The following is a 13,499-nucleotide window of genomic DNA, read 5'->3' on the forward strand; positions in this document are numbered from 1 at the left end:
TAGAGCTCAGTAATGTATTCTGATTACTCTAAAGGGGTACTCCAACGATCAGATCTATGATCAAACTCAAAGGAGCAGAGGTAGAGATATAATGGCTTTTAGTCTCTGGTATGGGTCAGTCTCCAAAAACGCTGGAGCGTACAATATCCATAATGCAACTCAGAAGTGTCTTTCATTAGATCTCCCCTGCCAGTGAAATGCCCACTTGTTTCATACTCCACAACTCCAGTATTTAACAAAAGCTTTCTGCTAAAATTTGTAAGTCTCAAACCCGAGCCGAGATAAGCCAAGAAATAGTTTATTATTTATTTTAGTGGGTTCCCATTGTGAGGAGTGCCCCTTTAAGAATAACTGCACAAATAATAAAAGGGAAAAATTACAGGTTTAGAAAACGTATTTCAGCATTTTATATCTCAAATGTAATTTTGGTCAGAATGCACTTACATTTTGAATGTGTTTAGAATACATTTATGTGCTACAATTGTTTAGTTACTACCCAACCTTGTGTATTTCTTCAAGTTAACTTAATGTGTGTGTTTTCATTGGCTTGAGCAGAGCTAAAACTAAAGAGTTTCTAACTGTAAATTGCATTGAATTTAAATCTTTTTTTTTTCCAGGGCCTGCAGCAGTTTCTGACATTGTTGCCATAGGAGGCACAACTAACATGTCAGTGAGTTGGACGCTTGCATTAGGACAGGTGGACTCCTACACTGTCCTGCTGTACAGAGACTCACAGTTAAAGACAAACCACACAGATCTGAGCAACACCACTGTGAACACAGTGTTTCAGGACCTGAAACCAGGAGTGCTTTACTGTGTGGTGGTGATCACCAAAAGTCAACCTTTTCAGAGCAATAATGCAAGTGTTTACAACGCAACTTGTGAGTCGCCATCATGATATATTATATGTATACTGTATGTATTTTGACCAGTAGTTATTTTGGAAATGCCTGTAGTGTCGTAGTGTTGTTTAGTGTAACTTAGCACAAATGAAACAGTGTTCTTTCTCCTGTTCAGTTCCCAATCCTCCTGGCCTCATCAATGTGGAGTTGCAGACTGTGGAGTCCATCAACTTTACCTGGGCCTTTCCAGAGGACATGAACCCCTATCAGTACAACTTCAGCGTGTCCACTCACATAGGCTCTTTTATGACCCAAAACAACTGGTTCCTGCTGCTCAATCTCCAGTCTGGAACCCTCTACCACATCTCTGTTGTTACTGTAGGTGTGCTGGACTATGAGAGCACAGCTGTGACAGCAGAAAACTATACCAGTGAGTGTTATTAACACACACCAGGGCTATTACTTTGGGTGCTCTCACCTATGGGTTTTTAGATTTTCCTTTTGTTTTTTTTATTTCAGTCCTTTTATTAAAGGATAGGTTCACTATTCTTTTATAAGACTTTTTTAAAGCAATTATCAGTGGCCTGTATGAACACAGAAATAGGTTTTGCTCACTGTAATCATTTCTCCTGTTCATGGGGATGCACAGACACAGTTTATTCTATCTCTCTATCCAACCTAGTTTTCCAGTCTGTCCAGTAGTATTGAATGGTCGACAGTGTCAAATGCAGCACTAAGATCCAGTAACACAAAGATCGAACTTTAATAAGAACAGTTTTGGTGCTGTAACAGGATTGAAAACAGAGTGAAAGCTTTACACGTCAGTGGATGGAACTAGTGAGCGAGATGGAGAATGTCAGTGTCAGCGAGGAAGAGTTGTGTTCACTGACCGTTGTTGCGTTCAGGTGTGCTACAGGAATGATTTGTCATGTGCATGTGGTGGCGGAGACTATGAATATGAGAAAATGATTACCGCTGTTCTTAAAATTCTAAAAAAAAGATATTTATCAGTTTATCGAGAGAATGGCTGTGGTGTTATACCAAGTGATAATTGCTCAGGCCCCAAAAGGAGCGTGCACTGAAATATGGTGTCTATAGCTTTGCTTATTTCAGTCCAATATTGCTGCAATATGACTACCTCCCCCCGTCTTCACCAACAACTTGATGTTACCTCCTTGGAACACTTTGACATAATAACAGATGTTTTAAAGAAACGTAGTTGAATTTTCCAAGAGTACTCTCTCCAAATTAATGAACTTTCCATGTGTTTTCTTTCTCCCCAAATAAATGTATTAATAATTTTATCCCATTGGTTAAAGTTTTTTTTTTGGTACATGAATTGGCAAGTTTTGAAATAAAAAATAAATCTTGGTAAAATATTTGTTTTAATGATCTCAGTTCTCTCTGTTATTGTTAATGGGATTAATATCCATTTTTGTAAATCTTGTTTAATTTGGCTCCCCAAAATTATATTGATAAAGCTAATTAAAGTCTTGACAAATGGTCACCCCTAAATATCTCAGTTTATTTTGTTCCCATTTTAGGTTATATTTAGATTTAATAGTATGCGATATTGGCTGCCCAACTACCATTGCTTCTGCTATACCCATGTTTAGTGTTGTTAGTTAGGTAGAGAATCAAGCATATGTAGCATATATCGCTAGTTTGTGCTCTTCTTGTCCCAATACCAATCCTTATGTTTTAGAATTGTGTCTTATTTTCTCTGCAAATGGTTCCATTGCCAAAATAAACATTAGAGGGGAGAGAATTTTTGACATACCTAAAATATAAAAGACTAGGAGACCCTACACTGAGAAATTCACTTTTTCTGCATCTTTTGTTAGGATAAGCATTTGTTGTTTCGTTTTTGAAGAGTTTTCTTTAATATTTAAGGTTTTTCTGACATTATCGCCCAGAGTTCTATTGGAAACAAAGCCTGACTGATCAGGTTTATAATATTAGGAATAATGGTTTTAAGTCTATTTGCAAGCATTAAAGTAACTAATTTATGATCAATATTTAATAAGGATACTGGGCAATATGAGGCACAATCTTTTAATTCTTTACCTTCTTTATGAATTAATTCTGAGGTTTTGCTCCCTGTAATCATTGTTTCATGGGGAAGCACAGACTCAATTTATTCTATCTTTCTATCCCATATGTGATACATAAAAACACACACCTCTTCTGTATCTCATCTGTCTCATTTTCTCAGGACCGCTCGCTGTAACCATGCTGAGACAGACAGAAATCACCACAAATGCAGTGACCTTGGTGTGGGAGCAACCGGAGAGCAAACCTAACTACTCATATGTGGTGCAGGTCACAAATGGATCTTTTTCTCAACATGAAGTAGTAGAGTTCCCAAAAACCACACACACGATCACTCGACTTCTTTCTGGGAGCAACTACACCTTCAGTGTCACTGCACAAACAGCAGATGGCACTCAGGCAGATCCTGTGACAGTGTCCTACTTCACACGTATGTATAAATCCCATCTATGTGGGAAAAAACAATATCAACCCCAATTTAATTAAGCAAAACAACCAAAGTAAATAACAATTAACCAATTATTATTCCTTTAAGTTTTAGCTGTCTCTGTAGCATTTGTACTGAGGGAAGTTCTGCTTATTTGATAGATATGAAAGAAGATTGTGAGCTTTATGTTGACTCATAAGAAACACTTTCTACTCCGTTTGCAGGGCCGTACAGTGTTAGTGGGTTGCGGGCTGAAACCTTGAACACAACTGCTGTAGATCTGGCTTGGGTGAAACCAATGGAGTACAAGGATGAATATACATATCGGGTTGAAACAACCGTCTGTGGCCGCAAAAACAAAACCCTGACAGAAGAAGACATACTGATCTCAGAGCTCACCCCTGGGACCAGCTGCACCTTCTGTGTTTTTGTCAGGGCCAAGGATGGCACAGAAGGGAAAGCAGAATGCACCTCTCAGTACACTCGTAAGATTCTAACTTGCCATTTCTGTTTCTTTATTTCAAACTGTCAAGGTGGTTGATCAGCTTTAATCCTTCCTCCTCCGCACATTAACAGGGCCTGAGACGGTGCATCCCAGTATCTCCAGCCAGGGCTCCAATAGTTCAATCCGGGTGTCATGGACAAAACCTCCTGGGAACGTGGAGTATTATATGGTTTATCTAAAGAGCACTTCCCCAGATCCAGATTTTGAGCAACAGCAGATAAACTCTACCGGTATCTCCGAGCTGTTTGAGGGCCTGTCAGCTGGAAGGAAGTACACCACCTGGGTGACCACACATAGTGGACCCTTCAATGCATCATCTGAACCGGTCACTAATGCTACCTGTAAGTATGATGAATTTGTTATATTTTCAGGTTTTGTGTTGCATCATATTCAGTAATTTACAGCCAGTAACAAGTTCCAAACGTGCCAAAAACGTGGTTTGGCACACATTTTCACAACTAATTAGATTACTTTACGTTATTGTTAATTTTCTGAAGCATACTGTGAAGTTTTAGGGTTTTTTTGGAGCATCTTCTGCATCTTCCAGGAAACTGCAGGTTACTCGACTTGAATTTCGTCTGACATTAGGAATCAAGTTAAGCAGTTAAATATTCTTTGCCTTTCATGTGTCATCACGTAGTACTGCCGTTGTAAACACAACTGATGTTCAAACCTTGATGGTGCTTTCAAGGACATGATGGTGCTCAAAGATGACATGCTAGGTCACACCATCATTACTGCACTTCTCTGGCATCAAACAGGTCCTTCTGCATGACAGCACATATGTGCGGTAGGACATTAATACAAGAAAAAAAAAGTTCCGCCTGCAACAGCAATGCATGGCAGCAGACAGGTGTTGCATTGACAAACTGTGTTGTAGGAAAATCTAATGGACAAACAGGCAAACATGTATATAGTGAACAGGATGATTGGTACTTTGTGGTCATCTTCCCAAAAATTAAAGGCAATTACTTATTAACTGAGATGGTTTACCTGTCTTGAGCAAATTTCTGCAAGTTGAATTTCTTACGGTGGTGAAGTGACTGGAAACCAGTGGAAGTAAGAGCAACTAAAACGAAAAAGTATGCTTTGGAAAATGGCCTTCTGTAATGTCAAATATTTGTGTTTTGTAAACAACAGACCCTTTAAACATGCACGTTTTTGTTAGTAATTAAAGAATTTTGATGTTAACGTGCTGCAATTCCATCCCCTAAGTTCCTAACGCTCCCGGGCCAATTGAGATCGTGATGAAGACAACCAACTCCATTCACATTAGTTGGACGGATGCTCCTCTGATGACCGGTGCATCATTCTACTACCAGCTCACAAATATATCATCCCTGGGAGGCGAATACATCACTACCACAAACAACAGCTATACTTTTGCCCCCCTGGATTCTGGGACTTCCTACAACATCTCCGTGGTAACAGTGGGTGCCATGAACTTTATGAGTGAGAGGGTTCAGAGACATTCAGTCACCACACGTAAGTGTTTTATTTCTGTACCCAAACAATGTGCAGGCACAAGCCATTTTCTCTTGCTCCTTTATGGTCTGGATTAACTTTTACATTTCTCCAATCTCTTTAAAACAATCAGAACCATTCGGTGTGGAGGTTCCTAAGGCTTCTACAGACGAGGAGAGCATCACAGTCACGTGGAACCGCCCTCATGAATACAAAGAAAGCTATCAGTACAATTTGACCTGGCAAAGCTCAGATGCTTCCATCATTAACCATACCTTAACGAAAGACGTAACGCTTAAGATCAACCACCTGGTTCCTGGCAGCAGCTATACGATTACTGTCACCACACAGACCACAGATGGAACACGGAGTGATTCAAGATTGATTTCCGCCTGCACAAGTATGGACATAACAGCAGCTTGATTCATTTCATATAGACATATACGTATGAAAAATGTGAAAAGCAAGCATATTTTGAGAGTGATTCTGTATACTAAGTTTTTAAATGTTATTTAATAAGGATTGATTCAATCTTAGCTACTATTTAGATTTTTTTTTTTTAATCAAAAATTATTTCTTTGTATCCTGTGAGTCCTTTTTAAAGTTTCTGTCAGTTGCTCATAATGTTTTTTTTTAAATGATGGAAAAGAAGCTACCCCAGGTGGCCAAGTTTTAAACCACTCAAAGACATTGCAAAATGTTTTATTCATGGATTATCAAAGTTATTGTTTATCTGACTTTCATTTCTGTTTCTGCTGCAGATGCAAGCCCAGTGAAAGACTTAACATGTGAAGGTCCAAACAAAACAAATGCAGAAATCATCCTGTCCTGGACAAAACCTGATGGCCAATACAAAAGCTTCCAGATCAATAGAAGTAACAGTGAGACCATCAAGTTGACAAGCTCCTGTAACCCAAATTGTAATCACACTATCTCCAACCTAAGTCACAACTATGAATACAAGCTGGTTATGGTCACTCTGAGCTGTGGACTACCCAGCACTCCTCTGTCTCTCAGCTGCATGACAGGCATCACACGTAGGACATTATTCTTTGTTGACAATATAATTACAACTTTTAACTTTTAATTACTTTTATATTTTTACAATATTTGACAAAGAACTTCTCAAAATCTAATCTTTTCTTTCTCATATTTTTCTGCAGATCCACCAGTTCCAAAAGACTATAACAAACTGACAATGGTGACTGACACAGTGTACAACAAGTTCTCCCTTCAGATCAGTTCTGAGCTGCTGGTTAACACCAATGGGCCAATCACTCATATTGGCGTGCTGGTGACAGACAATTCACCGGGTGAGTTTCTTTTTCACCTCTTAATGTCAGAGAGTGTTGTGACTACGTCATGCTATCATTATCCCTTAGTGCTGAAATGACCCCTTGTTTAGCATGACTCGAATGCTGGACAGCAATTTAATTATCCCTAGTGTTACTTGCTGTATTATTTATTTGTTTTATATGATAAATAAAAAGAACTTCCCTGTCAAAAGCCAATAACTGTTTTCTGTAATTCCTGTCCTTTCAGACGTTAACGCTTCTAATCTGAGGGCGTACTTGGGGAAAACATATCAACAGTGGAGTGAAAAGAGTACTTCTGTTTTCCTGGCAACAGTCAAAGACAACGACTTCCAATCGCGCAGTGGAGAGAGCTATCTGATTGTAGAAATAGGAGATGAATCTAAATGGAACAGCTACACTAATGGTGCCCTCAAGGCCACTGAAAAATACCAGTAAGTATTGAAACCATATTATGTATAATAGATGTGCTGCAGCAGAAAATGTAGTAACTTCTCAAAAAGAGAACAACTTGTCAAAAACTGGTAAGATGACCTTCTTTATGTGTTATTGCAGTATTATGTAAAATCATTATTGTATGAATTGACAACTACTACTTCTTATGTGGTGAATTGTTTGCCTTTTGTAAGTAGTCATTAAAATGACTGATGATGTAGAAGTATGAACAATGCAATAACTGGAATGATAAAGAATTTGTGTGTTAAACAATGTATTTTAATCATTTTATTCTAACAGGTTATGTAATGGAGGATGTCATTAGTCATGTAACTTGTAGTACAAAGTCTGGTTACTTGTGTTTTACAATTTGATATGTTTAATATAATTTTTGACACATTAGAATGACTGTACACTTTGACAAGTCATTGCATTATTCAGCAAATATTAGAGCACGAGTTGCTTGAACCTAATGCTGTAATGGAACTGACGATAGTTTGTTTAATCCTGCAGATATGCCATCGTGTTGTTCACCAGTCTGAGTGTGGAAAATGACCTTGTGAATTATCAAAGGTCACTGGTCTCAATAACACCTTTTTATCCAGCTCTACAACTCCCACAGAACCCAGGTACCACATTCAACTTATTTTTGTTTGTTTGTTTTTTAGTTTGTTGTTTTTTGCTGTGAACTGTTCCCATAATGTGAGGAAATGTTCATTGTGCTCTTTCTGTGTCTTTCCATCATAATCTTTGTCAACATTTAAGCCGTCATTGGGTTTGCTATCGGAGCAACACTGGGAATTTTCTGCATTCTCTTCATCATCCTCATCGGCTTCATTATCTACTGGAAAAGGTTTGTCACCATCATCACTGGTGAAAATAACTATTAAGTGTGTAGGACTAAACTCTAAACTCACTGTTTATGTGCTGTAGGTTATCCAACAAAGAATCATCAGATATCCAGATTCATTCTATGAGGTAAGGGTTTTAATTTTTACAATGTTGAACAATTAAACTAAATAGAAAACAATTGTTGCTATAATTATTGATAAATATTGCATTTTTTCTTCTTTCTTTTTTCAGAGCCAAAGTGTAAGTATAAATCCTTTAAATTGCATCAAAGGTTACACATGATGACAAGTTGCACGGTCGGTGATTTTCAGAGCGAAACTTACTCCTCTTGTCTTCTGGTGTCCATTTGAGCAGGAGCGTTGCTGTGAGGGTGGAGGACTACGAGGCTTACTACAGGAAGCAGAAAGCAGACTCCAACTGTGGCTTTGCTGAAGAGTTTGAGGTGAAACATTACCTCAATATTCAAAGCTTATCCATATCAGTGCATCAGTGCTTAAAATTATTCTATCATCATAATTTTGATTTTGGGACCAATATCAAAATTATTCCCAAAATATTGTATATCATGAAATAAACTGGGATGTAATGCCAAAATAAATGTTATACTGCTATATATTTATTGTTGGTAAAGGCCGAAATGACCATGAAAGAAATTTTGATAATTGTGTGTCCTTGCTGTCATTAAGTTGCTTTTCTGGACCTGTACAAGCACCAGATTTTGGGCATATAGTGAGCCACCCAATCAACAGTCCCACTTTTTGTCTTTCATTCAAAGGACCTGAAGCTTGTTGGTACAGGTCAGTCGAAAACCAGTGCTCTGACTCTGGAGAACAAGCCCAAGAACCGCTACAACAACGTGCTTCCCTGTGAGTCACTTTAACAAATCCACCTCTGCTACTTCCAATCATAACACTCATTACTCTTTAAACTATATCATCTACTATCATATCTATTACCATCATCACACTTCTGCTCAGACATTAAATCAAAGTTATCTTTCAGTTCAATAACACAGCACGGGGAAGTATAACTGCAGTAATTCAATTCATCTCAATGCTTAACATTGTACATATATATATATATAGCAGTCCTTTCTATTACATTTTTTCATTTCATTTACCCTCTGCTCTCGCCCCCTAGATGACTCGTCTAGGGTGAAACTGTCTATTATCCATGGGAGCCCATATGATGACTACATCAATGCTAATTACATGCCGGTGCGTACTGACACTCTTAAAAGCAGCTCTCTGCCTCGTTCATTGCTTCAGTATCAGTAAACATCCTACTGGACCACATAGCTGCTCATTCTTTTGCTTAATGCCATGCTATTTAAACTATTCTGCCTTCGTCCACACTGATGTTTGAAACACTTGAGAATCTCCTTGAAATCTGAACAGAGTGGATGTTTGTGTTCTGTTGCTGGGCTCGTGTTCTGTTTGGCAGGGTTACAACTCCAGGAAGGAGTTTATTGCAGCTCAGGGTCCTTTGCCCACCACAGTCAACGAGTTCTGGAGGATGATCTGGGAGAAGAATGTACAGACCCTGGTCATGCTGACACGCTGCATTGAACAGGGAAGAGTAAGTACGAACACAAAACACCACAGCTAGCAGTGACACGTGTGTTCACATCCACAAACATAGTGATTTTTAGTGTGTGAGTGTGATCCATCCATAGATACATACAGTGTATGGTCCATCAATTAATAAGTGAAATAAGTGATGCAGTCTGTTACAACTCAACCATTGTCTTCCCACTTAAGGTCAAATGTGAGCAGTACTGGAATTCTGGCACCAAGCACTTTGAAAATATCACTGTGAAAACAACCTCTGAAATACCACTTGAAGACTGGACCATCAGGGACTTTGACATTAAAAATGTAAGTGGCAAGATATAATCTTCCTAGGAGGGTAAAAATCAACAGTGTGTCAGTAAAAATCATCACCTATTAGTGATTATTTAACAGCTTTAGTTTGGAATACTTGTCCCAGAGCCTTAATAGTTATATGAGTCAACAAACAATACTCAACACAATGTACACTAATCACACAGGACTACAAATATTTAACACTTAACCTGTGTTGGTATGTGCTCCAATTACTTTCTGGGCACCAGGAATTGTGATCTAACTTGTCAGTAATTGTGAAAATCTATATATTAGCATGCTTAAAGTCTGATTGTTCACAACCTTGTCTGTAATTTAATTCAATCAACTACTACAAACATTTTTGACTGTTCATATGTGTTAATTTCTCAGTCACAACTATTTTATGTGCATGTTTGCCCTTCAGATGAAAACAGCAGAGACCCGCACAGTTCGTCAGTTCCACTTCACAGCCTGGCCGGACCATGGGGTACCAGAAACCACCGAGCTCCTCATCAGCTTCAGACATTTGGTCAGAGAGCACATGGACCAATACTCCAGACACTCTCCTACCGTGGTCCACTGCAGGTCTGCTGTGGATTTTGTTCTATATAACTGTTTCAGAAATGACAAAAAAAACTCTGAATAAAAAGTCTGTTATTATATCTGTTATTCTGTCTCATTCTCCTCCCTCCTTTGTCTATGTCTTTACTCAGTGCTGGTGTGGGGCGCACAGGTACCTTCATAGCCATTGACCGTCTGATCTTTCAGATTGAAAGGGAAAATATTGTGGATGTGTATGGCATCGTCCATGATCTGCGTATGCACCGGCCCCTCATGGTGCAGACAGAGGTAGGACTGTGCCCAAACACATTGGTTTTTGTCACTAAAGTCTTACATGTTGATGATCACTAAGCTGCAGCTCAGTGAACTTTTGTACTCAATGTCTCTGCAGGACCAGTACGTCTTCCTAAACCAATGTTCAATGGACATCATCAGATCGAGAACTGGAACCAATGTGGATCTAATCTACCAAAACACTGCTGCACTCTCCATTTACGAGAACTTAGACCCCAAAAAAGGTTTTCACAAAAATGGGTACCACAACGCATAGGCCCAGGTAACCACTTCTCTCTTTACTCTTAGCAAGAAACTGAGCAGATATTTGTAAAGGGAACACTTTTAGCAGATGTTGTGCTGTATTTATTTTTTTTATAGTCCACCAGTGACGCTCTTATTAGGAATCTTCTAGTTGCCAGCATTTAAACTTTTTTCTGGTATTTATTTCTTAAAAATGTTGAATATTAGATAATGGAGAGAACTGTATATGGGGATACAATAATCAGTGACCAAAAATTTTGATTATATGTAAACTTTTGTCAAATAGAAAATTGGATTGTTTCTTACAATGGCATATTTTTGTAATGTTTAGCTGTCTTTTTTTATTTTTTGCTTGCTTACTACTGTATATGACTGCTCAGGTATGATGGATGCTGTATAGGTATTATATATAATACACTTTTGTCAGAGAAAAACTTCATTAAACCTTTGGAATTGCCTTGTAAATGTGCCTTTTCAAAACATGTGTGCTGTAATACCAGTAGGTGGCACTCTTCCATTTTTGTTTTTATGGCTGAGGCCAGAAATTACTGTTATATTATGTTAAGTGTCACAATCTATAGTATGACATTTTACTTAAGTTGGTTAGTACATCCAACCAATTCCTTTTTGACAACTTTGCACCTCTTAAGTTAATTTGAAATGTGCAATGCCTTTAATGAAGGAGTTTTGTTATTTGTTGTAGAGTCTCTTGTATGTGTATGCACTGTAGGGAATAATGCACTGGATGCATTTGTGTTTCTACTCTGTCCACTTTTTTAAACTATGGAGGTGTTTTTGTTTTGTTTTTTTATCAGGAGTGGTTTGGCCAGTGCTTTATGAAACAGTTTTGCTTTTGCTATGTAGGCATTTTGCTATGTACCCCGAATTTGATTATTACAATTGAACTAGATTACAAATTTGGGTCACATCAAACAAAAGCTCAGGAACTCAAACAGTGAAAGCTGAACATTGAACTGGTCGGTAATCCATACTGCACCAGTGTGTAGTGTGAAGAACTCAAAGGTCATATCCATTGTTTTGTTTTGTTAATGTCCTTCTTCCCTGCATTGTACATTCCTCATAAAAAGAACAATGTTATGTCACTTCCTGCTGCATATCTAGTCAATCTATGGACATTTCCTGTGATGTTAAAATCACCAGAGGAGCACAAGCTTTTTTTTTTTCTTTTGCTTCTTAAGGGCAAAATTTTCCATGGGGCAGGTACGTTTTATATTAAAAAAAAAAAATCATTCATGTGTGTGGTTAGCCTGTCGATATTTTAAATTTGTGTTTTGTTTTTATTGTATCATAATGTACTTAGAAAATAATTGAAAGCACTTATGTTTTTGATGAAAAGCAAGAACAGCAAATAGTCACAAAGGATGTGTAGGATGTTTTTGAAATGCTTTATGAGATGCTTGCTGGTACAATGCAAAGACATAAAATGAGCAAGGATTTATTATTTGTGTACTGTCATACAAAATGGGATTAAAGATGTTATTACATTTGAACCCCCCCATTTGTCTATGGCTATGTAGTGTGTGGTTTCATCATCAATCTTCCCTTTACTTGAATCCAACAGTTTCAATGACAGCTTTTCACACTTGCCATAATGTACTGTAATCGGTTCACAATCATGATTGATTTATGATGCTCTGAGCTGATGTTGCATGCTAGTTTTTGTGTTAAATAACATTTTACAAGCTAATATTATTAAAAACATGAATTCTGCAATCTGTGTGACAGTTGCACACTAGATACTGAACTGCTGATAAATTCATTTTGCAAATAGTTTCAAAACTATTTTAGTCAAGCAGAAAGATCAAAGGGAGCATAACAATCAAATATGCTGCAGGCTACAGAGGAGGACTGAGCTGGCACACCTCTGCATTATTTAGAGCAACTTTGAGGTTGCAGGTAGCTAAGTGCACCCTCAAAGGATGAATAGCTAATGCCATTTCTCTTTCTTACTTCATAGGAAAAAGCTTTTACAGAGACAAGACCGGGAAGCTTCAAAAAGTTCTAATTTTACAGCTAGCAGTCTTGGGGATTTTATTCAATATGAAGGTGTTTTTAAGGGCAATCATTTCCACACAGCACAGGGCTTTCCTGGCATGGTGGTAATATAAGGATTTTGTCAGCACGTCAGCTTCAGTAAGCCTGATATTTCTCACATCTCATATGACCTCTCTGCCCTTACTTTCCTCCATTCTCCATCTCTCCCCTCCACTCCTCCTCCTCTTCATTTTTCATGTCTCTCAGAGCCACAAATTGCATCTAAAAATAGATTTAACATTTGGATGCCTCTCTCTAGTTTCCTATGCTGTGAGATGCAATTAAAAAACAATATACAGAGAGCTAGAACCATTATATGGTAATGCAACCTGCAAACACAAAATGGACAAAACTGGGTAATCCTAATTTAATGACTCAAATGCTTATGTGCCAGCAAATCCTCCATAATGGATTACACCACGATATTTCAGATTATTATGGAAGCGGTAACAGGTGCATGTCTCTGAAAATCAGGATTCATGACCTGTGAAGTTGAGGAGAACACAACCACACAGCTATGGAGCAACCTGACCTTTAAGTTGAAGTATTTCTACCTGTAGTTACACTGTACATGAATGAAGACTACTATGT

At 38.1% G+C, this 13,499-nt stretch overlaps 1 protein-coding gene across 5 annotated transcripts in view; it reads left to right on the top strand.

The window, feature by feature from the left end:
- The window catches only part of LOC122985757 (receptor-type tyrosine-protein phosphatase eta), a 57,004-nt gene extending 44,640 nt beyond the window's left edge, over nt 1-12,364 (top strand). For 4 of the 5 annotated variants that reach the window (XM_044356639.1, XM_044356640.1, XM_044356638.1 and 1 more), the window contains 22 exons: nt 618-881; nt 1,018-1,272; nt 3,058-3,324; nt 3,546-3,806; nt 3,898-4,167; nt 5,042-5,311; nt 5,424-5,690; nt 6,052-6,327; nt 6,454-6,603; nt 6,833-7,037; nt 7,552-7,667; nt 7,804-7,891; nt 7,972-8,016; nt 8,122-8,130; nt 8,245-8,332; nt 8,666-8,756; nt 9,031-9,107; nt 9,334-9,468; nt 9,651-9,767; nt 10,180-10,340; nt 10,469-10,604; nt 10,708-12,364. In XM_044356639.1, coding sequence (XP_044212574.1) covers nt 618-881; nt 1,018-1,272; nt 3,058-3,324; nt 3,546-3,806; nt 3,898-4,167; nt 5,042-5,311; nt 5,424-5,690; nt 6,052-6,327; nt 6,454-6,603; nt 6,833-7,037; nt 7,552-7,667; nt 7,804-7,891; nt 7,972-8,016; nt 8,122-8,130; nt 8,245-8,332; nt 8,666-8,756; nt 9,031-9,107; nt 9,334-9,468; nt 9,651-9,767; nt 10,180-10,340; nt 10,469-10,604; nt 10,708-10,866 — 3,707 coding nt within the window. In that variant the 3' untranslated portion in view covers nt 10,867-12,364. Of the gene's footprint in view, nt 1-617; nt 882-1,017; nt 1,273-3,057; nt 3,325-3,545; nt 3,807-3,897; nt 4,168-5,041; nt 5,312-5,423; nt 5,691-6,051; nt 6,328-6,453; nt 6,604-6,832; nt 7,038-7,551; nt 7,668-7,803; nt 7,892-7,971; nt 8,017-8,121; nt 8,131-8,244; nt 8,333-8,665; nt 8,757-9,030; nt 9,108-9,333; nt 9,469-9,650; nt 9,768-10,179; nt 10,341-10,468; nt 10,605-10,707 lie in introns of those variants that run through there. The other variant, XM_044356642.1, reaches the window with a different exon arrangement.
- Nucleotides 12,365-13,499: the final 1,135 nt, after the last annotated feature.

The sequence above is a fragment of the Thunnus albacares genome, chromosome 7 (assembly GCF_914725855.1).
Source record: "Thunnus albacares chromosome 7, fThuAlb1.1, whole genome shotgun sequence".
In the NCBI taxonomy this organism is placed as follows: domain Eukaryota; kingdom Metazoa; phylum Chordata; class Actinopteri; order Scombriformes; family Scombridae; genus Thunnus; species Thunnus albacares.